Source organism: Syngnathus scovelli, chromosome 12, assembly GCF_024217435.2.
Source record: "Syngnathus scovelli strain Florida chromosome 12, RoL_Ssco_1.2, whole genome shotgun sequence".
Classification (NCBI taxonomy): Eukaryota; Metazoa; Chordata; class Actinopteri; order Syngnathiformes; family Syngnathidae; genus Syngnathus; species Syngnathus scovelli.
In genome coordinates, this window is record NC_090858.1 from 10,879,499 (window position 1) to 10,906,517 (window position 27,019).

At 45.5% G+C, this 27,019-nt stretch overlaps 2 protein-coding genes across 4 annotated transcripts in view; both read left to right on the forward strand.

The window, feature by feature from the left end:
* The first annotated feature begins 16 nt into the window (after positions 1-16).
* actn2b (actinin, alpha 2b) lies at positions 17-10,822 on the forward strand. Of its 3 annotated transcripts, none has more exons than XM_049736289.1 (21): positions 18-318; positions 3,530-3,644; positions 3,779-3,898; positions 3,975-4,061; positions 4,157-4,244; positions 4,495-4,573; positions 5,282-5,363; positions 5,574-5,659; positions 5,806-5,898; positions 6,055-6,285; positions 6,369-6,516; positions 6,633-6,783; positions 6,956-7,064; positions 7,614-7,754; positions 7,950-8,132; positions 8,195-8,329; positions 8,469-8,648; positions 8,906-9,052; positions 9,633-9,698; positions 9,795-9,953; positions 10,042-10,822. In XM_049736289.1, the coding sequence occupies exons 1-21, from the start codon at positions 187-189 to the stop codon at positions 10,198-10,200; spliced, it is 2,691 nt and encodes an 896-aa protein (XP_049592246.1). In that variant the 5' UTR covers positions 18-186; the 3' UTR covers positions 10,201-10,822. The 3 variants fall into 3 exon arrangements, 2 of the variants coding, with proteins under 2 accessions (XP_049592246.1, XP_049592247.1); XM_049736290.2 differs by having other exon boundaries at positions 9,636-9,698; XR_011087811.1 differs by lacking the exons at positions 5,282-5,363; positions 5,574-5,659; positions 5,806-5,898; ... (10 more) ...; positions 9,795-9,953; positions 10,042-10,822 and having other exon boundaries at positions 17-318; positions 3,977-4,061; positions 4,495-4,555.
* A 480-nt stretch (positions 10,823-11,302) lies between these two features.
* ryr2b (ryanodine receptor 2b (cardiac)) overlaps positions 11,303-27,019 on the forward strand; it is a 38,138-nt gene continuing 22,421 nt past the window's right edge. The window contains exons 1-43 of the mRNA XM_068652632.1: positions 11,303-11,465; positions 12,623-12,742; positions 12,865-12,963; positions 13,177-13,248; positions 13,330-13,408; positions 13,479-13,591; positions 13,824-13,947; positions 14,020-14,116; positions 14,188-14,262; positions 14,369-14,525; positions 14,598-14,762; positions 14,873-14,994; positions 15,129-15,312; positions 15,377-15,482; positions 15,584-15,679; positions 15,792-15,910; positions 16,042-16,175; positions 17,771-18,012; positions 18,130-18,322; positions 18,389-18,608; positions 18,746-18,850; positions 18,961-19,064; positions 19,164-19,247; positions 19,517-19,676; positions 19,818-19,965; positions 20,125-20,333; positions 20,502-20,676; positions 20,762-20,970; positions 21,168-21,354; positions 21,481-21,613; positions 21,677-21,791; positions 22,010-22,170; positions 22,264-22,423; positions 22,525-22,611; positions 23,033-23,259; positions 23,898-24,111; positions 24,179-24,739; positions 24,938-25,138; positions 25,250-25,361; positions 25,510-25,650; positions 26,140-26,416; positions 26,492-26,606; positions 26,700-26,832. Of these exons, the coding sequence (XP_068508733.1) occupies positions 11,418-11,465; positions 12,623-12,742; positions 12,865-12,963; positions 13,177-13,248; positions 13,330-13,408; positions 13,479-13,591; positions 13,824-13,947; positions 14,020-14,116; positions 14,188-14,262; positions 14,369-14,525; positions 14,598-14,762; positions 14,873-14,994; positions 15,129-15,312; positions 15,377-15,482; positions 15,584-15,679; positions 15,792-15,910; positions 16,042-16,175; positions 17,771-18,012; positions 18,130-18,322; positions 18,389-18,608; positions 18,746-18,850; positions 18,961-19,064; positions 19,164-19,247; positions 19,517-19,676; positions 19,818-19,965; positions 20,125-20,333; positions 20,502-20,676; positions 20,762-20,970; positions 21,168-21,354; positions 21,481-21,613; positions 21,677-21,791; positions 22,010-22,170; positions 22,264-22,423; positions 22,525-22,611; positions 23,033-23,259; positions 23,898-24,111; positions 24,179-24,739; positions 24,938-25,138; positions 25,250-25,361; positions 25,510-25,650; positions 26,140-26,416; positions 26,492-26,606; positions 26,700-26,832 (6,583 nt within the window). The 5' untranslated portion in view covers positions 11,303-11,417. The remainder of the gene's footprint in view (positions 11,466-12,622; positions 12,743-12,864; positions 12,964-13,176; positions 13,249-13,329; positions 13,409-13,478; positions 13,592-13,823; positions 13,948-14,019; positions 14,117-14,187; positions 14,263-14,368; positions 14,526-14,597; positions 14,763-14,872; positions 14,995-15,128; positions 15,313-15,376; positions 15,483-15,583; positions 15,680-15,791; positions 15,911-16,041; positions 16,176-17,770; positions 18,013-18,129; positions 18,323-18,388; positions 18,609-18,745; positions 18,851-18,960; positions 19,065-19,163; positions 19,248-19,516; positions 19,677-19,817; positions 19,966-20,124; positions 20,334-20,501; positions 20,677-20,761; positions 20,971-21,167; positions 21,355-21,480; positions 21,614-21,676; positions 21,792-22,009; positions 22,171-22,263; positions 22,424-22,524; positions 22,612-23,032; positions 23,260-23,897; positions 24,112-24,178; positions 24,740-24,937; positions 25,139-25,249; positions 25,362-25,509; positions 25,651-26,139; positions 26,417-26,491; positions 26,607-26,699; positions 26,833-27,019) is intronic.

Below are 27,019 nucleotides of genomic sequence, written 5' to 3' on the forward strand. Positions count from 1 at the left end.
TCCGAACGACAACCCGCAGCTCCCGTCCCGGCTGGAGGCAACAGGGGCCAGACGTCTGTCAGGTCGGGGGGATAAGGGCGAAGTGTGCGTGTCTATGACAGAGTGTGAGAGAACCTCAAGTGTTCTTTACAACTGAATTTGTTCTTTTGACTCAAGTTGAAGTCGACGTTCGAGAAGCCCCTCAAGATGATGACCATGACTCACATGGAGAACACGGTGCGCTACGACAACGGCTACGAGGAGGAGTACATGCTCCAGGAGGACGAGTGGGACCGGGACATGCTGCTCGACCCGGCTTGGGAGCAACAGCAGAGAAAAGTGAGTCCAAAAGTGGTCCTGGAACCCACCAAAACCTCTCAACAATGACGTTTACAATTAACGTTAATTGATGTGGTTCGAGCATTTCACGTCATAAGTATCCAGATAAGGTCCATGTACTTGACAGCTCTTTGTCCTCACTCGTGGACAATAAAGATTAACTATTGTCTACTGACATTTTTTCACACTATAGCAAGACAACTACTAGTGAAGCAAAACGTGACATCTCGTGACGAAGGCATTAAACGTCAACGATGGCATAATGTCATTAACATAGCAAATAGCGCTCAATTAATGTAGATTTGCCTCACTAATAGCCGTGAGTGTTGCAGATTTTATCCACAAGGCAAGTCAATGTGTTTCACAACCTCCACAGTAGATTAGAATCATTCACAAACAAACTCAAGACATTCAAAAGCAACAAAAGTGTCTTACCAAAATTACTAAAAGAACAAAGATTGACATTTAAACCCTTTCGCAAAGGATCAAAAGACATTTAAAATTATTTACACTTGAGTCTGACTTGTCTTGAGTTGTTATCCCATTTGCATGCAGCATAACAGCCTCTTCACCATGTTTGGGTTAACCTTTGGGCTTGATTGACGACAAAGCATACGCTACTAAGACAACAGTGACTCCAACAATTCAAGTACAATAACTGTGTCTTACAAGTATAAACTTTCCATGACTTTATGTTAGCTCAGAATTTCTGCCAAGTGAAGTAAAATGTGCCAAACATCCGGTGATGGACTGCTGCAGTTCCCCGCTGGCTCTTTGGATGTGGCGGGTAGCAGTTAGGCTAACAATAGCCCTGCTTTCCAGCAGCTCTGCTCTCTCTCGGGCGATACGTTCGGAATGTGAGCTGTCAACAGATGCTCCCAACACATGATGACGCTCTTGGGATTTAGAATGGACCCTGCGTCTAATTTTAACCACTGCCACGGGCAGGCATTGTAGTAGGGCTAAGTCGATGTCCTTGGCGCGGAATTCTTTTGTTTATAGCGATGGCATGCAGAAAATATTGCACCAGCCTGACTGAATTTAGCCTCAGGCCCCCCATGCTCACAGTTGATTTTAGGGGTTTATGACTTGGCTTCTTTGCACTGCTGGAGGCACAAGCTCTTTCACCTCCCTAAGTTCTGCCTGTAATTCATCTTTCTTAATGTTAATGGACCAAAAAATAAATTATCCAGTTCAGTTGTAATCAGCAGATAGATAGGATTGATCAGAATTTGTTTTTATGACTGATATCAAAATCGGCGTTGGCCTAAAAAAATCCATATCAGTCGGGCCAGACTAAATAAAGTGTAAAGTAGACGCACTAAACACTTTATTAGGTACACCGGTTAGCAGTGGTGTTGTGTGTACACTTGATCCTTCTTAATAGTTTGACGCCCACAAAACTAAATAAGCTATTCAAAATATTAGAAACACAATATAGTGGACAGCATGTCATGGCTGGTAGAGACAGTACGGGACAGATTGGATGTATATATATAGATGATTTTCCATTACATACCCCCCCTTGTTATAAGTGCAGCTGAGGGAGTGTGCTGGACTATGTCGCTTCTACATTGTTGTAGCTGGTAAGTTGCTTTCTGGGCACGGTGCTCATGTTGTTCCGTGACCCAGCACGGTGGCCTTTCTCGTGTCTGGCATTCACAGTGAACGTTCACAGCTCTGCTCAGGGTCACGTATTGCAGCCTTCCAACTTCTTTTTTGTCTTTTACAGAACACATTTTCAACATAATTGCATGATGAGCTACCAGGACTTGGTTTCGACATGCATTTCAATATTTTACCAATCAAATATTTATTACATTTCTTCAGAAATTCACTTTGAAGAAGACAGTGTGACGTCGAATGTGAATAAAACACTGAGTGAAGGAGGAAGACAGTATGATTGACAGTATGATTGATTTGTCTTTGTAGTTAGACATCTGTTTTCCATCATCGTTCTCAGGCCCGTCAGTCTTACCTTGTTGGTCCCCAGTGGCACCAGGCTGTAGACTTAGAGGCTTGGTCCCTGCTCTTTGTGATTCATAAATATTTTTAGTGCAGCCGTCACCGGCCAATAGCCCCATGCGGTCGGGAAACTGAGTGCTCGCAAACGTGGGCCGCGGGATTCTTGCGACTCTATTCCGAGTCCCTGCAGGCCGCGGTTCGTGACAAGGATGGCAGCAGCTCACAGTCACGCACCCCAAGGGCGATTCCGCTCTGCCTTTTTACTCCCAATGGGGAAATGTATTTGCACTTTCTAGCCGCAGGCTGTGCAAGGATCTGAAAATCCAACCTCAAGTTGCGTCATGTAGTTGAATTTACATGAGGACATGGCTGTTTCTTTTGTATGGGGACTCTCCATCTGTATGGGCTTTGCACCACACAAGTGGTACAGTATAGAAAATGGTTGGATGGATATTGAGTACAATCCTGACTTTGTAATGAGTGTGACCTGGAAGAATGTTTGAGATAAGAGAGCCACCTTTCGCCTGCTACCAATCACATTTCAAGTAGCCACACAGTGACGGACAACAGGAAACAATTTCTCCGTCCACATGACATTTTCACTCTCGCTGACACGACGAGACATTCTGACCTTATTCCCTCCCGGTGCGTCCCTTATCGTGAAGCACCCCAGAGCACTCTATATTTAACACCTTATATCAGCCGGAATGCTGAGCTCTGTGCTGGGCTCCCGCCCCTTCATCCATTGTTGGCGAGTGAGAGAACCGACAAAAATAGGAGGTGAGGGACAATCATCCCATCTTAACAAGATTTACAGTATCACACAAAGCACATTTGTTCTGATGCGATGGATGAAAAGAGGTGACATTTGACGCTTCTGGGTCAGTGTTTCCTAAATTTAATGAGAAAATGCAGATTTCAGCAACATAAAACTGAAACATGCCTTATGGAATCATGTTCAGAAAACAAAAGGGGTCACAGGATTGAGCCCGAGGGAACACCACAGGTTGTAAAACTTTGGATCTGAGACATTGTTACCTACATGTTTCACCAAAGTACAATTACAGAAGATCAGCATCCGAGTTCTAAAGCTTGACACACTGCAGTTCATCGACCCGTTTCCATTATTGCTGTTTATGGTCCTTCTGGAACCTTGCACTGGTCTGCATAAAGCTGCTGCAGAATATGATAGTTAATTATGTTCTGTCATCAAAGTTTAATTGATTTGGTATCTTTGTTCTGACAGACCTTCACTGCCTGGTGTAATTCCCACCTGAGGAAAGCTGGCACTCAAATTGAAAACATTGAAGAAGATTTGAGAAACGGACTGAAGCTCATGCTGCTTCTGGAAGTGATCTCAGGTCAGATCTTGAATTTGAAGTTTGATGTGCTTGATTATTTCTGTGTGCACTGCTGTCCATTTGTTTTATGAAATGTTTCCCTCACTGTGTGCAGTATTTGCTCACATGACCTTCTGACAATGGAATGTTGGCAGGTGAGCGGTTACCTAAACCGGACAGAGGGAAGATGCGCTTTCACAAGATTGCTAACGTCAACAAAGCGCTGGACTTCATTACCAGCAAAGGGGTAAAACTGGTCTCCATTGGAGCTGAAGGTACCAGAAGTGTCAGCAAAAATATACCGAAGGAAAAATATCCCATTTGCTAATATGATTTGTATTTGTGTTTCAGAGATTGTGGATGGGAATGTGAAGATGACCCTTGGAATGATCTGGACAATAATCCTCCGCTTTGCCATTCAGGACATTAACGTTGAAGGTGTGGTAAAAAGAAAAAAAAAATCACAGAAAATATAATATTCCAAAAGAAGCATCTGTGACTTTGTCAGCTACGGTCTGCTAACATCTGTGCAGAAACATCTGCCAAAGAGGGCCTCTTGTTGTGGTGTCAACGAAAGACTGCCCCCTACAGGAATGTCAATGTCCAGAACTTCCATGTCAGGTAGGTGAACCGATGACCACTCAGAGTAACGCAAGTGCTACGTTTCCGAGCTAAAATCAGAATCCTTTCCTTAAATTCAACACATGGTTTAATCATATATTGCACAAGCAAGAATTTAGCCAAATGTTTAGCATAATCCCCCCCAAACTGCCATTTTGAATGGCCTTGAAGGAGCCGGCTTGCTTTGCTAAGCGGTGCCTCTGTCAAGTGAACTGACATTTTGGCTCTCTCTGCTCATGGGCCACTAAAGCTGGAAGGACGGCCTGGCCTTCTGCGCCCTGATTCACAGACACAGACCCGACCTGCTCGACTACTCTAAGCTCAGCAAGGTGTCGCGCGTTCGTGCATTTGTGTGTGCGTGTCACCTGTAACCTGGCATGACGTAACGTTCACCGTGTGAGCCGATCAAAACACACTTAACTGTGCACTATAGATTGAGGTCAAACTAGTAATTCAGAAAGCTAAAAACCTTCCTTTAGAGTAGTGTCATTTTTTTATTTGTCATTATTTCAGTGATTCAATTCAGTGTGGCCGTTCAGCACAAGTGACTCATCTGTCATTGCGACGTGAAGGCCTAGTCTTTCAACACCGGCTCCAACGGAAACGTGAGCCGAGCAGGGCCTCGCCTCTGGTCTCATCATCACGTGGCGAACGCCGCGAGAGGCTGCTCGTCCTCGCGAGAGGTTTTAATAAAAAATCTCTGCCGATTGCTCGGCTCTTGTCAGCGTTTAACAACCCATCGCGACACGCAAGATGAATGACTTGTTCCAAAACACAATTAACGACAGAAGGAGTAATCAAGCAGATTCCCGCAATTGTTACGGCAAAACGTTATCGATTTCCCCGTTGAGACACGAGCGGCCTCATTGATCAAACTCTGCACTCTCATAAAAGCGAGACGTTTTCTGATGAATGAGCATTGCATGGGAATGATGAGGAAGTTTAGCCGTGTCCGCCACTGCATGAAGGTCAGGCCTGGCGGCATTTTAAGTCCGGCATTGCTGTTTAGTCACACGGAATTGTATTGCTTTATTTAGGATGATCCTCTGGGGAACCTGAACCTGGCTTTTGACATAGCCGAGAAACACCTCGACATTCCCAAAATGCTCGATGCCGAAGGTAATCATGTGTGGAAAAGTGAAAAAAGTTTTTTTTTTTTTTTTTTTTATGTCAGTTGGTCGAATGGACTCATGCTTGAAATTGCCGATTAAATCTTCCATTCTGGAAAGGGGGTCATTGAGCATTGCTTGCCGCTTTCATTGTACCTTCTGTCATCTGTTCAATCGCAATAATGTCCCTTCTTTCTCGTCTTTTCATTTTGACCTCCAGATATCATCAACACCCCCAAGCCCGACGAAAGAGCCATCATGACCTACGTGTCCTGCTTCTATCACGCGTTTGCCGGCGCTGAGCAGGTTGGCAAAATCATCCGCTCATATGATATGATGTGCTTTGACGTATATATGCTAATATGCCACACTTTGGACTCACTGAATGTAATCTTCAAACTGTGCATAATGTTACAGCGGCGTAACTAACTGTCCGTTTTTTTTCCCTTCAGGCTGAGACGGCCGCCAATAGAATCTGTAAGGTGTTGGGGGTAAACCAGGAGAATGAGAAGCTGATGGAGGAGTACGAGAGGCTGGCCAGCCAGGTGACGATGTTGAAAAATGGTGTCCATCTTCAGATTCTTATGTTGTGACTAAAGACAATTTCTCATTTTCAGCTATTCCAATAAATGACGCCAAGCATTCGTAGCATTCCCGCTCGCATCATGTCGTAATTTTGTTCTAATGATCTTGGCGTCCAGCTGCTGGAGTGGATCCGCCGCACCACTCCCTGGCTGGAGAACCGGACCCCGGAGAAGACCATGGCAGAGATGCAGAGGAAGCTGGAGGACTTCCGCGACTACCGACGCCAGCACAAGCCCCCCAAGGTGCAGGAGAAGTGCCAGCTGGAAATCAACTTCAACACCCTGCAGACCAAGTTGCGCATCAGCAACAGGCCCGCTTTCATGCCCTCCGAGGGCAAGATGGTGTCGGTACGTTACTGCCAATCCTTCCTTCACTCCGAAGCGTGTGGTGAGTTTCCTTTTTAAATTTCTCCTGTTTATCTTGCCTCCAGGATATCGCCGCAGCCTGGCAAGGCTTGGAGCATGCCGAGAAGGGTTACGAGGAGTGGCTCCTCACAGAGATTCGCAGGTTGGAGAGGCTGGACCACCTGGCTGAAAAGTTTCGCCAAAAAGCCACCAATCATGAAAATTGGGCCAGTGGTGAGCAATTGGACATAGAGAAAATATATAAAGTCCACAGTCTCTTCGCAGTGTTCATTATCACCATGGGAAAGTCCATGTTTGAATCTGAATGTCTCCTCTTTTCCCGTGATCAGGCAAAGAAATGTTGCTCTCCATGAAGGACTACGAAACAGCCACCCTGACGCAAATAAAGGCGCTGCTTCGAAAACACGAGGCCTTTGAGAGCGACCTGGCAGCTCACCAAGACAGAGTGGAGCAGATTGCTGCCATCGCGCAGGAGCTCAAGTACGTCTGAGTAGTATGGAAAAAAAATTGTCATTGTACAGGACAAGTGGGCATTGTTTTGGTATTTATCATCTATCACGCCAAAGAAACAAAATTCCGCCCAAAAAATGCTACTTTTTTTTTTTTTTGGGCGGGGGGCATATCTTCCATCAAGTTTTTTTTTTTTTTTCAGTGAGCTGGACTACCATGACGTGGCTGCTGTAAACTTGCGCTGCCAGAGCATCTGCGACCTGTGGGACCGGCTGGGAACCCTGACCCAGAAACGGAGGGAGGCATTGGAGGTGAGGGCAATTCAAGTACACGGGCAAGAAGAACCCGGATCGTGCCCGCTATCATGTCATGTGGATGTGCTGGCATGTGTGACGAGTCTCCACCAGAGAGCGCTAATGTTCCACATCAGTAGATGCGGATTTCTTTAACACCAAAATATCCAGAGCCCTTTTCATATGGTATTGGATGGAGACGTGGCTGTCATCATACAGCCTTTGACTGGCTCTGGTCCCACCGGCCATTTCCTCTGATCCACGCTGACCATTCCTGACCCGCAAGTGTATGAGGGCTCAGGAAAAGGTCTGCGGATTAAGTGTGAATGACAGCGACAGAGGCCCGTTGTCTGTTCGCGTCCCACTCAACACAATCCCCCTCTGACCGAGCCAAAGTCGGGGTTGACGAGGCCATTCTAATGTTGTTCTTTCTGGGGTTAGTCGTCAGAACAGGTGCGTGTGGTGGGGGTGGGGGGCTATTTGTAATAGGATTTGTATGGAAGAGGTCATCTTGGACGTTTTGAGTCTTTGTTTTCCAGGATTTATGTGGTGTCGTCATTCTTGCAGCGTACAGATAAGCTGCTGGAGACCATCGAGCAGTTGTTCCTGGAGTTTGCCAAGCGCTCGGCTCCTTTCAACAACTGGATGGAGGGAGCCATGGAAGACCTGCAGGACATGTTTATGGTGCACACAGTAGAGGAAGTCCAGGTGGGCAATGGACGATGCGGCGGAGAGAGAAAGGAAGTTAATGTGGTTAACTTAGTTTCATCTGATTTCAATTCAAACTGATTGATGATTGGCCATGCGGAATATGTACGCTGAAAAATATGATCACACCTGACAGAACGTCGACATTTTAACAGCATTTCAGCACTTCTCTCTTCCCCTCCGCCTGCCCTCCAGAGTCTAATTGCGGCTCACGAGCAGTTCAAAGCGACTCTCCCGGAGGCGGACGCTGAGCGACAGGCCATCCTGGGAATCCACAATGAGGTGCAGAAAATCTCCCAGAGCTACGGGATCAAGGCCAACATTATCAACCCTTACAGCACCATCACAACTGACGAGCTGCTTGTCAAATGGGACAAGGTAGTCGCCGCCGCCGCTTTCAAACCCGTTCGCTCCGTACCCATCTGCGTGTGTTATTTCAGGTCAAGAAGTTGGTTCCTCAGCGAGACAGTGCCATGCAGGAAGAGCTGGCACGCCAGCATTCCCACGAAAGGTTGAGGCGGCAGTTTGCCGCACAGGCTAATCTCATTGGACCCTGGATCCAGGCCAGGATGGAGGTTAGACATGACATGATGCGTTCATCTAATGAAGGATAATCATATTTCATTGTACATAAAAGTAGGTCAGCGAGGAACTGGACGGTGGACTCTGTAATTTCAAGTTCTTATGATCCAACCAATTGGCCTTGTTGAACAGGAGATTGGGCGCTGCTCCCTGGAGATCGGGGGCGCCCTGGAGGACCAGATGACCCAACTGAAGCAGTGTGAGCACGTCATCATCGCTTACAAGCCCAACATCGACAAGCTGGAGGGAGACCACCAGCTCATTCAGGAGTCGCTGGTGTTTGACAACAAACACACCAACTATACTATGGAGGTACAATCTTGGAGGGCAGTTTTTTGCTTTATTTATGTCTTTTTAATATTTGATTCTTGCTCAATGACATTCCATTTGTTCAAGTTGCGAACATGAAAACAACACTAAATTCTGAGCCCCGACTAGTGAAGCAGATGCGCTAACTGCTAACACACCGTGCTGCCCAAAGGCCACTATTAAAAAAAATTTTTTGTCATCGTCTACTGTCCGGTTCTCGTGGACTGTCCTCCATGTTGTCGTGGCAACCGCACGTGTAGCACATCCGCGTGGGCTGGGAGCTGCTCCTCACGACAGTGGCCCGCACTATCAACGAGATCGAAACCCAGATCCTGACCCGCGACGCCAAGGGTATCAGCCAGCAGCAGATGAACGAATTCAGATCTTCTTTCAACCACTTCGATCGGGTAAAGATTGCCATTAATTGCTGGGTCTTACACGGTTTGCATCAAATATTGTGCGTTCATTTCATCTTGAAACACACCAAGTCCCAAACTTTAATCTCAGCTGTAGTCTACTCTGACTATTCTGCTGGGCTTGTACCGCTTCATGGTTTGAGTGACATAATTTAAATGTTTAGCTCTTATGTGTCAAAATTAGGATATATGCCATGGCAGTCCAATACATAGTATATTATATGCCACTGTGAATTCAGCATAAATACACGGATTGGATGTACACAGTCAATGCCAGCTCCAAATATATGCTACATCAGAGTTACATCCATCATTCAATAATCAAAATACTTGTTGATGGTGGACAGCAGACCAAGGCCAAATTACTGTACCCTCACATTTCTTATGGGGGAAGAGTGAACCCAAACCAGCCAAATGAATAATATATTTAAGATTTATTATTCATGTATTACTGTTTGCTCGACTGTGTTCTCACTGGCTGGTCTTGTCGAATTTTTTACGCACCCAATCGGATATAAACATTCTCCTTTTCCTGTTCATAACTTGTATATGATGACCCCTGCAACTACAGAAGAAGAACGGTGCGATGGAGACGGATGACTTCCGAGCCTGCCTCATCTCAATGGGCTACGATTTGGTGAGGTGCTTTAAATTTGCACGCATGAGGTTCAGGCACGCACAGCAAGCCTGTGCTTAAAAAAATTCAAAACCGCTGTTTATTTGTCCCGTTCAGGGTGAGGTGGAGTTCGCCCGGATAATGATCCTTGTCGACCCCAACGGCACCGGAATCGTCTCCTTCCAGTCTTTCATTGACTTCATGACCAGAGAAACCGCAGATACCGACACTGCCGACCAGGTTGTGGCCTCCTTCCGGATTTTGGCGGCGGACAAGGTTTGTATTTATTCATTTATGAATCATCTTGATGCTGCATATTGACAGTTTGGAATTTGCAAGTTCACATATTTGCTTTGCATCTCAGCCGTACATTCTGGTGGACGAGCTGAGGAGAGAACTTCCTCCTGAGCAAGCTGAATATTGCATCACGAGGATGCCACCCTACAGGTCCCCGGGAGCGCCACCGGGGGCGCTGGACTACAGCGCTTTCTCCACCGCCCTCTATGGGGAGAGTGACCTTTAACAACCCCACGTGGCAACCACCTCCCTGCTAACTTTTTCTCATTTAGGAATTTAGGGAGTCTGTAATGAAGGGAGCTTCAATTGTGATCAATATTTGGGTTGATTCGTTAGAGATGTCTGCTGAAAGATGCCTGCTTGACTCACTGAAATATTCACACTCAAATTGAAATGCATTGTTTCAATTATCCATTGGGAAGACCATGTTCACTCAGAACCTGATGCCATCTCAGAAGGCTTTTTCAGATTCCTTAATGACTCATTTAACAAATACCCAAATTGACCCCCCCAAATATGTTTCCCAAATGGATGAACGCAAAAGTAAAATATGAAGAATCACTAATGCTTAAAAGGCATACACACAAGACACAAAGGTAAATCTAGATAAATAATTTCTTAAATGTTTATCTGTGTTTTATGCTTTTAATGTATTTGCTGATTAAATATGTTTACTGTTGTGCTGAATTATTACCCAAATTGCCTTTGCTCATGCATGTTTCAACATATTTTTTCTTTTTAGACTTGCACTCATTAACTCTAATGTGGCCAACAACAGCTATATATTTGTCCCCTGTTACTTTTCATTGTACCCAAGGAACAAAATGGAATAAATGATATTCAAACAATCTCTGCTCTGTGTGGTGTTTTTCTGTTAAGACATCCATCTGCCCCCTCCAAATTCTATATTAGGTGGGGGTATACTGCCAGTAAGCATTTTCCACAAAAATCGCTAAACAAAATAAAAAAAATAAAAATCTGCAAATAGGAGAATAAGCGAGTGTTCGGGGGTACACGTACAAGACTATACAGTAGTATATATTTACTAATGTTGCATTAAAAAATGTGGGAAGTAGGAGCTCAAAGCAGAATCTGTAGACTTAGTGAACGAGATGTGTCTACATTATTTGCTTATCAATATATTATTTGTTTATCTTGGCGTAAAATAAAATTGGGGAACAAGCGGTTTAGAAAATGAATGGATGGATAAAATAAAATTGGAGTCAAATGTCTTTAAGTGCAATATCTCCTACTTATATTGAATACAGCATCATTCCCGCCAATGCGAGCGATGTGGCTTCATCATGGCTTCCTTCTCATCATGGGACCTAAAGACCACTCCCATTAGACAAACTGTATCCCTACACTGACAGCTCACAACTTTATTTCTCCAGTCTCCAATTTTTCCCGCATCTCTTACAACTGCCGGCAAGTTTGGAAATAATGTCTGACTCGGGTGAGGGTGATGACGAATTCCAGTTTCTACGAACGGTGAGTAATTGATGAGAAATGTTAATTAGGCCAGTCTTGTAATAAACGTTAATGAAGTTAGCAACACGCAGCTAAACCGTAACACTAAGGAGAGAGTTAACATAATTTTTTTGTCCTTACTTCATTTTTGATATTGGTCATACCATGTTATTTCTCAACTTTCATGATTTAACACCACCTCAGAATCCACGCACTCTTTCTGAAGAGTGCAGTTGTTAGCCTCGTTTTACTTGGCTTACTCAGCCACAAGTGAAACCCCAAATGGCCTCAGTATCTCAACTTTAGTGCACGATGCTATCACAGTTGTAAACATATGATCTTATCCGATACGGAGCACAGTAAATGTTATGGATGGTGAGATCAGCAGCTCTAAAATCAGCAGTTTCAGTCTGGATGCAATGGGACTAAATGTAAAAAAAAGGTTCAACAGAAATAAAAAATAACTGGAGTCTTTGAGATGCTTGCAATGTTCAGAGGTTGCAGTCTCAAAACCAGGATGAACCTGAAAAGATCCAGGAGAGCACAAAAATATAACCCTGGAAATAAGTTGATATGTTGTGCTTGAACGGTTCTGCTTGATAACCATCTCAAGACCCAGCGGTGTCTTATCATTGGGCAGTGTGTTTGACTGCTTGCAGAGTGCTGCTGATATGGACAAGTGGAATGAGCGTATCTTCCCAATATGGAGCTATGCAGCCTGGCCACCAAGAGGTGTTGGTGGTCCTGGCTGAAATGAGGTCGTCCGCTGCCTCGCTCTAATGTTCCTTAAATAGATGCGGGAAGCCTGATGGCCTTCATGCAGTCCATTTGGAATTTGATAAGTTTGACAGAGGTGGCAGAGATCTACTGGAGACTCATTTTGTCCTCCTTTGATTCACTCCTTAATTATTTAAGTCTTGATTCCATTTCGCCATTTTGTAGAAATGCAAACAGTAATCCCAGACAGATATCCAACATACAATTTTGCCATCTGACATGGTGTCAATGTTTAAGGATGTCCTAATAATAACAAAAAAAGCTTCAACACTCAGTAATGGCCTCAAAAGATGGTATCTACGACTCGGAGGTAGCGGACACACACACTGCTAAGATCAGTCACACAAGCCGCTTGACACCTTTGCATAATAGATATTTCACTATCATTTTGTTCACGTCAGGGTGATGAAGTGGTCCTGCAGAGCGTTTTCACTTCTCAGGAGGAACATGTGAAGGTTTGCCTGGCTGCTGAGGGATTTGGCAGCAGGCTGTGCAGGCTGGAGGCCACCTCCAACTGTAAGGTAAAGGGAACCACTCCACATCATCACAAATTGAAAGATTTCTTTTTTGTGTTAACAATTATAAATTGTTCGAATTGAGTACATTTTCACATGTTTTGTTTTTGGTCTTCCCCCCTCAATAGAATGTTCCACCAGACTTGTCCGTGTGCGGCTTCATTCTGGTCCAGTGTCTGTCTGTGCGAGCTCTGCAGGAGATGCTGGCACACAGCGAAAGCCTGGTTGTGGAGGTAATCGCACACCGTTGCTTATCACTTCATTTTCACACACAGTAGATGCATGGATAAAACTGCCAGGAAGGGTTGATAAAAGTTTTGAAACCTGATATAAGGGATTATGGACTGTACCCTACATCGTTTTTTTTTTTATTATCTATGCAGTATAATATTTCTTGCTCGTCGCTATTTTCAGTAAATGTCTTTCAATGTGCTTTACAGGGAGCTGGGGGCAACCACCGCACCCTTCTATACGGCCAGGCTGTGCTTTTCCAGCATTCGTACAGCGACATGGTGAGTCATCGACGTTTTCCCTGCGGGGATAAACAACATGGCCACATTGTTTTTTGGGTGAGATGTTTTTTCTGCTTGCAGTATCTCAGCTGCTTGTCTGCATCGCAGTCCTCCGCTGACAAGCTGGCTTTTGATGTGGGCCTGCAGGAAGATGAAGCGGGTACTCGTAGATCATCGTAAAGAAGCGGATCATGTTACGTCTTTGATGTCGTCTTGTGTTTGTGTCGCAGGTGAGACCTGTTGGTGGACAGTGCATCCGGCTTCCAGACAGAGGTCAGAGGGGGAGAAAGTGCGTGTTGGGGATGACCTCATTCTGGTTAACGTGTCCTCGGAGAGATATCTGGTAAAAATATATTTCTCTGTCGAACCAGATTAGGTTTCACTCACCTTTACCTGTTTGCATTTGATCCGTCCACCTTTTACCAGTCTGTTTTCATGAAGGAATAACAAAAATGATTTTGATGATTTTAAGTTTTCGATTCATTCTGTAATCGACGAGTTGTCACAAAAACCAAACCAAACCAAACCGCATTAGGTAATAGCAAGCGGCCGGTTTCCCTTTTGCTGCTCCCCAGCACGTGTCCTTTGGTGCGACCTGCGACAACAGAGGCTTGGCCGACACTCTGATTGTGGATGCGGCCTTCCGCCGCTCTCTGTGGAGCGTCGCTCCCATCTGCTCCGCAAGTGGACTTGCTCCAGGCAAACTTTCCTCTTATTTGCACTCTTGATTGATTATTTTGATTTGGATTATTTGATGTCTGCTGCTTCCAGGATACCTGAGAGGTGGCGAAACGCTCAGGCTTCTCCACAGCCACACCGACGCATGTCTGACGATTCCCACGGCAGAGCGAGATGAAGAGCTGCAAAGGTCACTTGCGAGGACGTGGTCATCCTGACAAAACGTCCTTTCCGTCTCATCTGGCGTCTTTCTCAATCCAGGATAATGCAGTATGAGATAGGAGCCGTGTGCAGACACGCCCGCTCTCTGTGGAGGCTGGAGAACCTGCATGTGGTGTAAGTAGAAACAGGCCCACCGGTATCAAATTATGTTATGTGAAGTCCTTGGAAAGTGCTTGATTTTGAAATCCAAGGCTTGTCAAGTCAACAAGTGTTTCTCAAGGTGGAGCGGCAAACACGTGTGCTGGGGGCAGCCCTTTCGACTCTGTCATGTGACCACCGGACGCTATCTAGGCCTGAGCGACCAACGAGGCCTCCGTCTGCTCGATCGGGAGAAAGCAGACGTTAGCGCGACTGCCTTCTGCTTCCGCTCTGCCAAGGTAGCCATCACTTCCATGACATGAAAGTCATGACTTATTAGCTCTTTTTTATAATCAACCAACTGTCTTTAGGAAAAGCTGGACTGTGGGAGAAAAAGTCACGTGGACGGCATGGGCTCCCCAGAAATCAAATACGGAGACTCCGTGTGTTATCTTCAGCATGTCGACTCTGGTCTGTGGCTCACCTACCGAGCCATGGATAGCAAGTCTGCGTGTGTGGGAGGAGCTCAGCGGAAGGTCAAGTGACATTTTTCTCTCCAGCTTGGCGCCTTGCCAATGTTTTGAATTTGGCGCCATATAAAAGAGAGAAGACTTCAAGGTGTTCATCTGAGATGATGTTATTCCAGGCGATCTTGCACAGTGAGGGTCACATGGACGACGGGTTGACGCTGTCTCGGTCTCAGAGGGAAGAATCTCACACTGCCAGCCTCATACATGGCGCAACGCTCCTCTTCACTACTTTTATCAGGTAGTCGGCATTGTCTGGAATATTTTTCTCAACTAGGCGGCTTACTAAAGGTTTTCTTTCGCGTTTGCTGACTCGACTTGATTTGCATTATACAGAATCCTCAGTCTTGTGCTTGATATCATTTTTCCCTTTAGGAAACTTGATTCTTGTCATGGGCAAGGAAACGTGGAGCCCATCGTTTTACCAGCGACGAATGTGACTCGCGGCCTTCAAGACCTCATAAGCTTTTTCCAACCGCCACCAGAGGAGCAGAGCCAGGAGTCTCGACAAAACAGCCAAACCGTGTTAAAGAGTCGGCAGAACATGTTTCAAGAAGAGGTGAAACAAAAGAAATCAAACCAGCATGAAGAAATTGATGCTGGATGCTTTTTAATGTACGCAGGGAGTGATCGAGTTGGTATTGGAGTTCATTGAGCGTCTCCATCGCTCTAATCAGGCTGCCAACCAAAATTGGGAGAATGTCCTTGGGCATTTTTATCAGCTTCTGGGTAGCGCACGATTTTGTAATCCTAAAATCAAAGTGTTATTGATGTTTCATATATTCTGGATCAATGTTTCATGCATATACTATATTATTTTTTTTGTTCAGCCTCGCTTATTAGGAGAAACCGCGCAAACTGTGCACATTTCTCGAGTTCGCTCGACTGGCTCATTAGCAGGCTGGACCAACTGGAGGCCTCTTCTGGTGAGTTCCAGGAATAAAATCCATCACTAATATTTTTCCACAATATTTTGATACGCTGAGCATGACGCATACTGAATAATTCATATTTCACGTTTGCCCTTGTCATGCGAAGGAGTTTTGGAGGTTCTGCACTGCGTTTTGGTGGAAAGTCCCGAAGCACTAAATGGCATCAAAGAGGGACACATCCGCTCTATCATTGCTTTTCTAGACAAGCATGGATGCAACCACAAGGTCTGCTTCACTCCTGCGTTCTTGCTTACAACACTTTTTGTGTCTAGGGATTAAAACCATAAGATTGAAAAACTCTATTTTTGGAGGATAAAGTTTGCTGGGTCAAGTGCTAACAGGTTTGGCGGTTGCAGGTGTTGGAAGTGCTTTGTTCTTTGTGCGTGTGCCATGGCGTTGCCGTGCGCGCCAATCAGAACCTCATCTGTGAAAATCTACTGCCCGAGAGAGACTTGCTGCTGCAAACTCGGCTGGTTAATTGGGTCACCAGGTAGGCGACTCTAGCTATCTATTTTAGCTAACTATCCTGGTGAGGCAATTGAGTTCTCACCTTCTAGCTGTCCATATAACGAACCAAATGTTCTTTCTTAAGTCTGTCTTGCACATTCCATGACGCTGATTCATATGAAGAATCCCGCCATACTTTATGGATGAGCTGAATATTTTTGCCAGTGAGCGAGCCTCGTCATCAGTAATTCATCCCGGCATCAACACGCCAGGCCTTTCACAGCACATCGCTCCGAACGTTGCTTTGAACACGACGCCACCGCTAACCTTGACGAAAACAAACACCACCTTTAAGTCTGTGACGTGTGGCGCTTTTTTCTCGCTCCTCTCATGTATTTGCCACGCACGGCTTATTATACTTGAAGTTTTCTATTTGTGAGCGACACTTGAGCATCCTTGCCAGTGCCGCACTTGTCTTTTCTGCGCTGCTCTTCTGTTAATGATTAATTACCGTTCTCCGTCGGTGTCTTCGTTTCTAGTTTTAAATTGAGAATCAGTCCCACGCAGACGTCTCCTCTGATGACACTCCGGTAAAGGTTGCTCAGGAGAGTGAATATTAATCATAGTCATTTTCTGGTTTTACATATGATTTTTTATTGGGAGTTCTCACTCGTGGCAACGAGTCATCTTTTTCGACATTATCTTCTCCTCCTTTTTCTTTGCCACGGGCATTTTATTTTTAGGTTGTCATTCCATCTGTCCTCCCATTTTTCAGCAGTGCCTTATGGAAATGTCTTGGAACATTAGTTCAGAGTCAAACGAAGACGGGCTTAGTAGTTGATGATGTAGAAATACAATCGGCATTGTATTCACCAAACATCCATCCTTCCATTTTTTATTATGGGCCTCTTCGTCATTCGGAATACGAGTGAGCAACAATGAGGTCTTTATGTTCACTCAACATATTTACAATTAGTCGGTTTCACTTGAGACTTTTTGATAAAGCAAGACCTTTCCCATTAGGCCATCTCACCGAGATAAATTGCAATGTGAACGGTTGGTGGAGCGTCGCAACCATCTGGCTTTTCTTTCTTCCGAGCTGCCACCTTTTATCACGCTTCTCTTTATCGAGCAGCCACCCCTCCCCTCAGGCTTTATTGTTTATTTTGTCTTAAATTTTTCCCACCTGCTGCTCCCCAAGAATCCACCACGACACCCGCCTGATCCACTCTTATCTGTCCTCAAGCCATTTTGCTTTCTGTCACCTCTACTTCATCTTGAACAAAACACCTCGTTGGTATGTTTGCTTGAATGTATACCATTTTGGCTTCTTGTGCAATTTATTAGACGTCCGAATCTTCTCTCCACTGCTGGATGGGTGGTGCCTCTTACAAGAACTGACATTCATTCTCAAGTTGGGTTCTGTGATGGCTATTCACTGTGACTCATTCATAGATCCAAAATGGCAAAGATCCTGGTTCTAAATTCTTTCACATTGAACAGCTGCATCCAACTTTAATATTTTTATCCGTGCTTCTGTATATTTTTATCCTGCCATAATGCCTCAAGGGAACATTCATATCTTTGAAGTAGAAAACTTGCTGATACAATACTCACGTCCAGTTTCTATCACCATAGCGTAAGGCCCAACATCTTCCTGTGTCTGGGGGAAGATTCAGCGCAGCCCCGCCGGTGGTACTATGAGCTCGTGGTGGATCACGTAGAGCCTTTCCTCACAGCGGAGCCCACGCACCTACGCGTCGGCTGGGCTCGAAGCGACGGCTACCGGCCCAGACCCACTGGAGGAGAGGGCTGGGGGGGCAATGGCGTGGGAGATGACCTCTGCTCCTTTGGCTTTGATGGCCTTCACTTATGGGCAGGTGGGATAACATATGAGTGGCATGTTCTGAATTTTATTCACAATTTAAAATACGGATTTGCTTCTTTTCTGTACTGCGTGCTTTGAATAACACTAAGCGTGTTTCTTCCGCGTTCAGGTTGCGTGGGGCGCAGAGTGCGTTCGCCCTTCCCTCACCTGCTGACGGACGACGACGTGGTTAGCTGCTGCGTGGACCTCAGCGCCCCCTGCATTTCATTTCGGGTCAACGGTCTCCCTGTGCAGGGCATGCTGGAGAACTTCTGCGTGGATGGACTTCTTCATCCCGTAGTCAGCTTCTCACCTGGAGTCAAGTTAGTACTGCATATGTGCATCTCTTAATCGATATGAGACTAAATGCTTTTGTTTTTGGAAACAAGGGTTCGGTTTCTCTTTGGAGGGGAACACGGCGAGTTCCGATTTCTTCCCCCGCACGGTTTTGTGCCATGTTCTGAGGCTCTCCTCCCGAACGTCAAGCTGACGGTAGAAGCGTGCCATAAGTACCTCTTGACTCACGAAGACGGGAAACGAGAGCTCATTGGCCCGTTTGAACCAATCAGTCCGGTTACTTTCACTCCCTCACCGGTAGACATCAGCAAGGTAAAGTTTCACATATATGGCTGTTACACATCTCATTTTTAAACGATACAATATACTACTACGAAATTTTATGTGTGTGTGTGTGTGTGTGTGTGTGTGTGTGTGTGTGTGTGTGTGTTTATCTGTTACCTTAATAGGTGGAACTGCCGCTGCAATTCGAGGATATCCGTGATAAAATGGCCGAGAACATCCATGAACTGTGGGTCATGGAAAGGGTTGATCTCGGCTGGTCTCAAGGAAATGTAAGAAGGAAACACAGTAGGAATTAACTTGAACTACAGAAAAAGACTGCCTCGTTCACATTAGTATTCCTTGCAGAGTGAAATTCTGAACCATTTTTCATCAATCACAGGAGCGAGACGAAGGGAAGCGACTCGAGCCCTGTCTGGTGGAGTTCTCTATGATGCCCGATCAGGAGAGACACCAGAACCTCCAGACTGCCCAGGACACCCTAAGGTGGCTACTGCCACCTCCCACTCACATTCATATGTATAGTTGTGATTTGTAGAAATATATAATAATCAATTCACAAACATTTTCTTTCATTTCCTGCAGGACTCTTCTTGCTCTTGGTTTCCATATTGGCTTCAGAGATGAATATACAGTGGAGGGAATCCATTTCATGAGACTCTCCAACAGGTTTTTTCTACGCACATTTCTTTTCGTTTTTTTCAAATTGAACTCCACTTGAACTCATGTTGGTTGGTTAGTGTCGGGGTGTGAGTTGTGGTCTATGGCGGCTCCTCTTTTGCATTTGTGTGGATGACTTTTAATCCTGTTAAAACACATCATTGACTGTGGCTCTCCTTGCCAACATACGAGGGCATTACACAACTTTAATTGTGTAATATTTCTGCGTTGGCCCATTAAACATTGAGAGTGCTTTTTTGCAATCTCCAACCTTTCAGGTACGAGCAGCCAGGTGGCTACAGACCGGCCCCGCTAGATGTGAGCCGTGTTGTTCTCAGCACCGTCCACGAGGAAGCGATCCAGTTGTTGGCAGAGAATGAGCACAACCTCTGGGCCAGTGAGCGTATCAAGCAAGGATGGACTTACGGTGCTCAACAGGTTTGCCTTGTGTGCTGTAATTGGAAAGGGAGAATCACATTTCAGCATCTGTGCGCAGTCGTAATCACATTCTCACAGCGCCGCTTTTCTTTGGCAATACAAACGTTGATAAGGTTTCCTATTTTTGTGCTTCCAATTCAGGATGGTAAATCAAAGCGGAGCCCAGATCTTGTGCCCTACAGCCTGCTTGATGAGAAGAGTAGAAAAATGGGACAAAAGGCTGGAAGGGAGGCAGTTTGCACCCTGCTGGCCTATGGTTATAGCTTGGAGACCCTCCACCAGGAAAAGAGTAGGTCCCAATTTCGGATTGGATAATGGTTTATCGATAAGAAGCAGGTTGTTTAAAAAGATCTCCATCAATTAAATAAAAAATGCTTTTTGACATAGTCCAGATTCTATTGCAAAATGGCCCGCATGTAATTTTTGCTTTTGTCCTGACTTCTTGCAGTCATTTTATCAAACAGCTGCTTCTTCTCCAGCGAAAAGCGCCGAGTGTTCCGAGCAGATAAATCTTTTGCTGTGACTCGGGGGAAGTGGTACTTTGAATGCGAACTGGTCACTGTGGGGAATGTGAGAGTCGGCTGGGCCCGGCCTGGCTGCTCCCCCGATAAAGAGCTGGGCTCAGATGACCAGGCGTTTGTGTTTGATGGATTTGAGGTGAGGCTTCAAGAATCGGAACGCCTCCCACCGATCTTTCTTTGATGGCTGAAAGCATCATGTAGCTTTTGGGCTGTCTTGTTTCATAATCATTCAGCTATAAAAGTACTCCCATTGTTCCTTAACATGACTGACGCAAAGCCGCCCCCATCCTCTGTTTTTTTCCAGGCTCGGTGGTACCATCAGGGTGGAGAGCCTCTGGGACGTGCCTGCAAGCAGGCGGACGTGGTTGGTTGCTTGCTGGACACGAGCGAAAGCACCATGATGCTCACTCTCAACGGAGAGTTGCTGTTTAATGACCGAGGATCAGAGCTGGCTGCCAAGGACTTTGACGTCAGAGATGGTCGGGTTTTTTTTTTCTTCACAGAATGTTATTACCCATCTGGCTCGGAAATATAAGTTTCTATTTTCTCTTCCTGACATTTTAGGCCTGCTCCCCGTGGTCAGTGTGGGTGTGAACCAGGTGGTGAGGCTGAACCTCGGCCGCCAAGAGGGCTCGCTGCGGTACTTTAGTGTGTGCGGTCTACAGGAGGGTTATGAGCCTTTTGCTTTCAATATGGCTCGAGATCCATCCCTGTGGATGAGTTGGAAACGTGCTCAGTTTAAATCCATACTGCCAGACCATCCCGCCTTGCAGGTTTGGATGCAGACATGTTAGACTGCTTTGTTTTTTTTGTTTTTTTCTTCCTCTTTGCGTTGTGATGTCATCAGTCCGATTTCCATAAAATATGTCTTCTCGAAGGTTCGACTGGTCTCTCCAGGACCTTGTGTTATTCTGGGCACTGGTTTATTGACTAGGCTGATCCCCTATATCCTCTTTGAATTTCACTCAAGGTCAGTAGAGTCACTGGCTCAAAGGATTCCTCGCCGAGCCTTAGGGTCTCACAACGGTTGCCGGCACACCACGGCGTAGACAGCGAAATGGGCTTTTACCGGCTCAGCATGTCCATCCAGTGCGCCGCTGTCCTCACCAGCCCAGTTGAGGGCGTGCTGCCGGTGGCATCCGGTTGTTTTTCACCAGGTTTGTATGGCGTCATTCAACACCCGCCTTTGATTATTTGCTATTCGCTTCCTCATGATCTTGAAGAGCTGCTTTGCTTCTGCTCCCATGGGGCCCTGCTGCAATTAATTCATGTGGTTCTTTTAGGTAGGAGAGAGGAGGAGGAGGTGGACTCTGACTTTGAAGTGTTGATGAAGTCGGCCCACAGTTTTGCAACTTCAAGAGACGAGCCCGAGTACAAGGATCACGCTCAGGACAAAACGTCACGACTCAAGCAACGGTAGGCTGCGGAACAAAACTGATAATTGGATGGACAGAATGGTGAATTTGTTGTTCTTCGAAGGTTCATGCTGAAGCGAAACAAACCAGGCCTGGTCAGCAGCAACTCCTCCGCTCGGCTCCTGGAGGATGTCCTCGTTGACAAAGATAACGCTGATCACCTCATTCAGACCACCAGAGTGAGACCCTAATCTTCTCGTCTCGCCACAATCAGTGTGAATACTATGCTTGCTGGAAAATAACATATTTTTCTACTTTGCCACATTTGCAATTTGCAATCTCAGATGCACAGCTTCATTTGACGCAGATTTGCAATTTGCAATCTCAGCTCCATAACAACTTTTGACGCATATGATTATTTTCGTTCTGTCTAGACTCAGGATTTTTTTTATTTCAGTACTACTATTCGGTGAGAGTCTTGCCAAACCAGGAGCCTTTCAATGTGTGGGTGGGCTGGGTGACACCTGATTTTCACCCGAACGACATGACGTTTGACATTGACGATGACCTCACAGTGACTGTCACCCTCGGAGACGACACTGGCAAAGTCCAAGAGAGGTGATGCGGTAACTTTTAACCATTGTGTGCCTTACTCACAGCATAACTTAGCAAGCAGCTGCCTTCTTACGACAGTCCTTTCGACACCCGCAGTGTGAAGAGGAGTAACTGTTACATGGTCTGCGCCGGAGAGGCTACAGGTTTGTCACGCAGCCGGAGGAGTGCCGGCTTAGAAATTGGTTGCTTGATTGACACGGCCGCCGGGCTGCTGACGTTTACCTCCAGTGGCGTGGAGATGTCCACCTTCTACCAAGTAATTTGTTGACACACTTTAAGATGTATTTAATACATTGTGCTTTCATATTGTGCATATCATAGTGAGTGAAATGTTCTTGATTTTTGTCATTGAAACAGGTCGAGGCCGATACAAAGCTGTATCCTGCCGTTTTCATCCGACCTACCACTACCAATATGTTTCAATTTGAACTGGGATGCATTAAGGTAACCAAGTGGGTTCACTTGGTTGTTTGTTTGCATGGAAATCTGTACAAAACATAATAACATACCGCTCAGCGACCCTAAATGCAATCTCACAGATCCTGGTGAAAACTCTTCAGCTTGGGCTCATAACAGTTATGCTCTTGATAATTAAATTCTGCAACTCCTTGGACCGTGAAGAAGAATGGACACGTTGATTGCAAACCACTTGAACTTAGCATTTTTTTAACAACTCCATTAATTATTTATACGCCAACAGATCTTAAACATTATCACCACGGCCAAATGAAAAATCAAGACCCAATTATTTTCCTTATTTATGATGGACACAGCTCTAAAGTAGATGGAGACAAAATTTAATTGTTTATGTTTATGTATATCAAAATCTTTACAATTCTTTTTATTTGTCTTTCTGCCCACCTAGAATGTGATGCCGCTGTCAGCCGGCTTGCTTCGCAGCCTTCGAACGACGAGCGCGCCTCAGTGCCCGCCCAGGTTTCAGGTGCAGCATCTGAGTCCGATCTCATGGACGCGAGTGCCTGACAGATCACCGACGGTGATGGTGGAGCGTTCCGATGAACGCCACGGCTGGAGAGTCCATTGCCTTGAGCCACTTCAAGTCATGACCGTCCAAATCCCCAATGAAAGCAGGTCCAACCAAGCTGTAGAATTTGGGTTTGGGTCACAACGTTTCATTCATTTTTTTTTTCTTTTCATTTTAGTGGGTTCTGTAGTTCAAAGTGAGTCCTGGCTTACAGTTAATCAAAAATGGCACAGTTTTTTAAAATGAGTTTCATCCTTTCAACGTGCAAAAATCAGCCGGCTGCAAAGGATGTTGAAAGGCTGTTGCAACCAAAGGGAGCAGGCCGTCCAAATTATTCAAGCTTTTGAAATGGATACATGCAGCAGCAAATGTCGCTCTGTATGTTTCCTAGGAGCACACAGAAGGGAGCCGGAGAACTCCCGCTAAGAAACGGCCATTGTTTCCTACGTACGACTAGAAAGGCGCCCAGTGAAGGCAGTCACGGATCCGCCGGACTAGTTGCCCCTAGTGATACGTTGCAAAAGTGGTAATTTATCCACATCAGTGGTGGAAGCAGCGTGAAATAAACTCCCCACAGCTGAATGATATAGCCCAAAAACATTTTTCCATCCACTTTACAAGTGCCAAGTGTGTTTTTTAGGCTAGGCAGTGGCATTGTGACCAATAACAGCCTCAAGTCAGTTGTCAAAGTGCTCGACCTTAATCTGTATCTGTCAGCATATTTTGACTCTTTCTAATTTACTAGGTGCGTGGACATTTTGGAGCTGTCTGAGCTGGATGACATCTTGACCTTTCATTACCACACTCTCCTCCTCTACTGCGCTTTATGCGCCCTGGGCAACGCAAGAGTGTGCCATGCCATCTGTAGCCACGTGGATCAGTCGCAGTTCCTTCACGCCATTCAGAGTCCATACCTGCCTGGCCCGCTGCGCTCTGCTTTTTATCAGCTTCTTGTGCAGGTGAGCTCGCGCTTCGCCTCATCCCTAAATTTGAAGAGGGATTTTTATTTTGAATTTGACTTTTTAGGTTCACCTCAGCAGCAATGCCAATGCACGTCTCATGATGAACCATGAATACATCGTCCCTCTGTCGGACCAAACCAGAGACGTCAGCCTTTATCAAATCAATGGCGACGACGGGAGAAAATGTCCACTTCCTCTCTGCATCCCGAGCATGAGGGGAAGTGCTTCCCTGAAACCACCGATGCGCTTCTCCAGGCCTTGTTTTGTCAGCATTGATGTGATGGGACGGGAAGTCACCTGCAGTGACAGTCCTGAAATCCCTCTGGAGATTCTGAAGAGCCTGACAGTGGACATGCTGACTGCAGCCGTGCGGGCTGTGCATCGTGGTGTCAGAGACCCTGTAGGTGGCAGTATGGAGCTTCTGCTAGTTCCCCTCATTAAGTTGTTTCACACTCTTCTGGTGATGGGGGTATTGACTGATGATGACCTGGCTAAAGTTCTCCAACTAATGGAACCTGGAGTCTTCTCTACAGAGAAAGAAGATGAAAGAAAGCTGGGAGATCACTTGAGTTGTGCTCAACACGGACTGCTGCAAATGAAACTTCCAGAAACAGTCAAACTTGAGGTAAATGGAGAATGGAATTTACTCTGTGTGCATGCCACCACACGCTCATATTGGCCAAAAACACACCCACACAAAAAAATAATACACTCATACAAAAATTATAAATTGCCTAAATTATTTTTGCCTATAAGGCGCTTGATCAATTCAATTACACATTCCGACAAACAAGCCAACCAATATCTTTCTCTCTCTTTCCAGCTATGCAACGTGCTGAGCTACCTGTGCGATCTTCAGGTGCGCCACAGGGTCGAAGCCGTGGTAGCCTTCTCAGAAAACTTTGTTGGGCAACTGCAGGAGAACCAGCGCTTCCGTTACAAACAAGTCATGCAGGCACTCAACATGTCCGCTGCTCTCACCGCCCGCAAGACCAAAGAGTTCCGCTCACCTCCGCAAGAGCAGGTTCCAATTCATAGTTTGAATTTACCGCTTTGTGGCTCACAAATCTTCACATTATTTTCTGCTCTGTGCTTCTCCTTGTCACCTTGAAGTTGTTCTTCCTTTTTTCCTCAGATCAACATGCTTCTGAGCTTCAAAGATGACGACCAGCAGGAGAAAAGTCCGTGTCCGGTGGAAACCCAACGGCTCCTGCGAGACTTCCACCAGCTTCTCAAATCCCACTGTGGTCGGTTCCCCCTTATTCCTCCACCGCTTTATTGCTCATTCTCCTCACTGAGCCCGTAAAACTCAGTGAGCCGAGAAGAAGCTTTGAGAAGGCACTAGCGGTGATTATCTGCCAGTGAGCTTCATTTTACTTTACTGCATTTGTGCAGGTATCGAATTAGATGCTGCCTCGGAAGAAGACGAGCCTGTCGAGACGTCGGTACGGGATCAACTTTTAAGCCTGGGGGCCAGAGTTCTTGGACTGAAGAAGACGGCCACACGAGTGGAGGAAAATGAACCGCTGAGTCACAGTAAGTCTAAATGGTTGGTATTTAGAGGAGGAAGGGACTGAATAAAAATAGCTGGATTTTGCTGCTTAATTCAAATTCCACAAACACGTATTTATCAGAATGCAGTATTTCAACCAGTGAGGGCAGATACAATAAATTGAAAAAATAATACTTAATTTGATTTCCTCTTTAAGCGGGTCAGAAATGCAGTCTGCTTCACTCTCAGGCCCATTTTCAGAAATTGGCAGAAAACAAAAGATTTACATGGTTGCTGCATTTCACACTTGATGAGTGAGAAGGCACTCCAGAGACGCAACTTATTCTTTTGCAAGCAATTAAAAAGTCAATTTTCCATAATATGCCACCCTTCAGTAGAACAAGTAATCAAGAAAGTTGTGATAGCTGTGCTATTCCTTTGGGAAACATTGCAGAGTTTGGAAGTGCACTCTGAGTTTTTCCAGGAAAGAACAGAGAAGTTTGATTTTCTAATTTTGCGTCCTGCCCCTTTAGAGTCCCTGAAAATTTTGATCTCAGAAACAATGCTGCGCTGGGCTCAAGAGATGGAAATGGAAGATCCCCGCCTGGTCAGGGCTGTCTTCTCATTGCTGCACCGCCAATATCAGGGTCTTGGCGGGCAAATGGCGTCCGCTCTTTCCAAAGCTTACACAATTAGCCAAGCCTCCGTGGAGGACACCATGACCTTGCTGTTCTCTTTGGGCCAAATCCGCTTGTTACTCAGCGTCCGAATGGGAAATGTAGAGGAAAAGCTGATGATCAGAAGACTAGGGTAAGGATGATTATGATGTTCGTTTCAAACATAATGCCCATTGTGATTTTTTTTTTCTTTCTTTCTCTGGGCCAGAGATATCATGAACAATAAGGTTTTCTACCAGCACCCCGATCTAATGAGGGCATTGGGCATGCACGAGACAGTCATGGAAGTGATGGTCAATGTTCTTGGGGAGAAGGAATCCAAGGTCAGTGTTGTAAAGTGACAATTTGTGTCTTTCGATGGAACTTTGACTTGACAAAATGCTTGTGGTTTTTCTGCAATTATTCGCTTCCGCCAGGAAATTTCCTTTCCAAAGATGGTGGCCAGCTGCTGTAGATTCCTTTGTTATTTTTGCCGCATCAGCCGACTCAATCAGGGAGCACTTTTTGACCACCTCAGCTACCTGTTAGAAAACAGCAGCGTTGGACTCGGTAATGTTCCAGCGCAACACTTTCTTCTGATGTGGCAATGAAGAACAAATCCAATTTAATTTTTTTCCGCTAGTTGTCCTTTGTCTGCAGTAATTTCAGCCCTCCAAGTGATCTCATGAAATTTCAAATACCAGACATTATGTTTATGAGGTTTTTTTTTTTGTTTTGTTTTTTATCCTCTTTTTTT

Excerpts from the sequence above, each read along its gene's own strand:
- actn2b (XM_049736289.1), top strand. The coding sequence starts at position 187 with ATGATGACCATGACTCACATGGAGAACACGGTGCGCTACGACAACGGC. Across the intron at positions 3,645-3,778 it reads GCTTCTGGAAGTGATCTCAG|GTGAGCGGTTACCTAAACCG; the intron begins GTCAGATCTTGA and ends GAATGTTGGCAG. Across the intron at positions 9,053-9,632 it reads CTTTCAACCACTTCGATCGG|AAGAAGAACGGTGCGATGGA; the intron begins GTAAAGATTGCC and ends CTGCAACTACAG.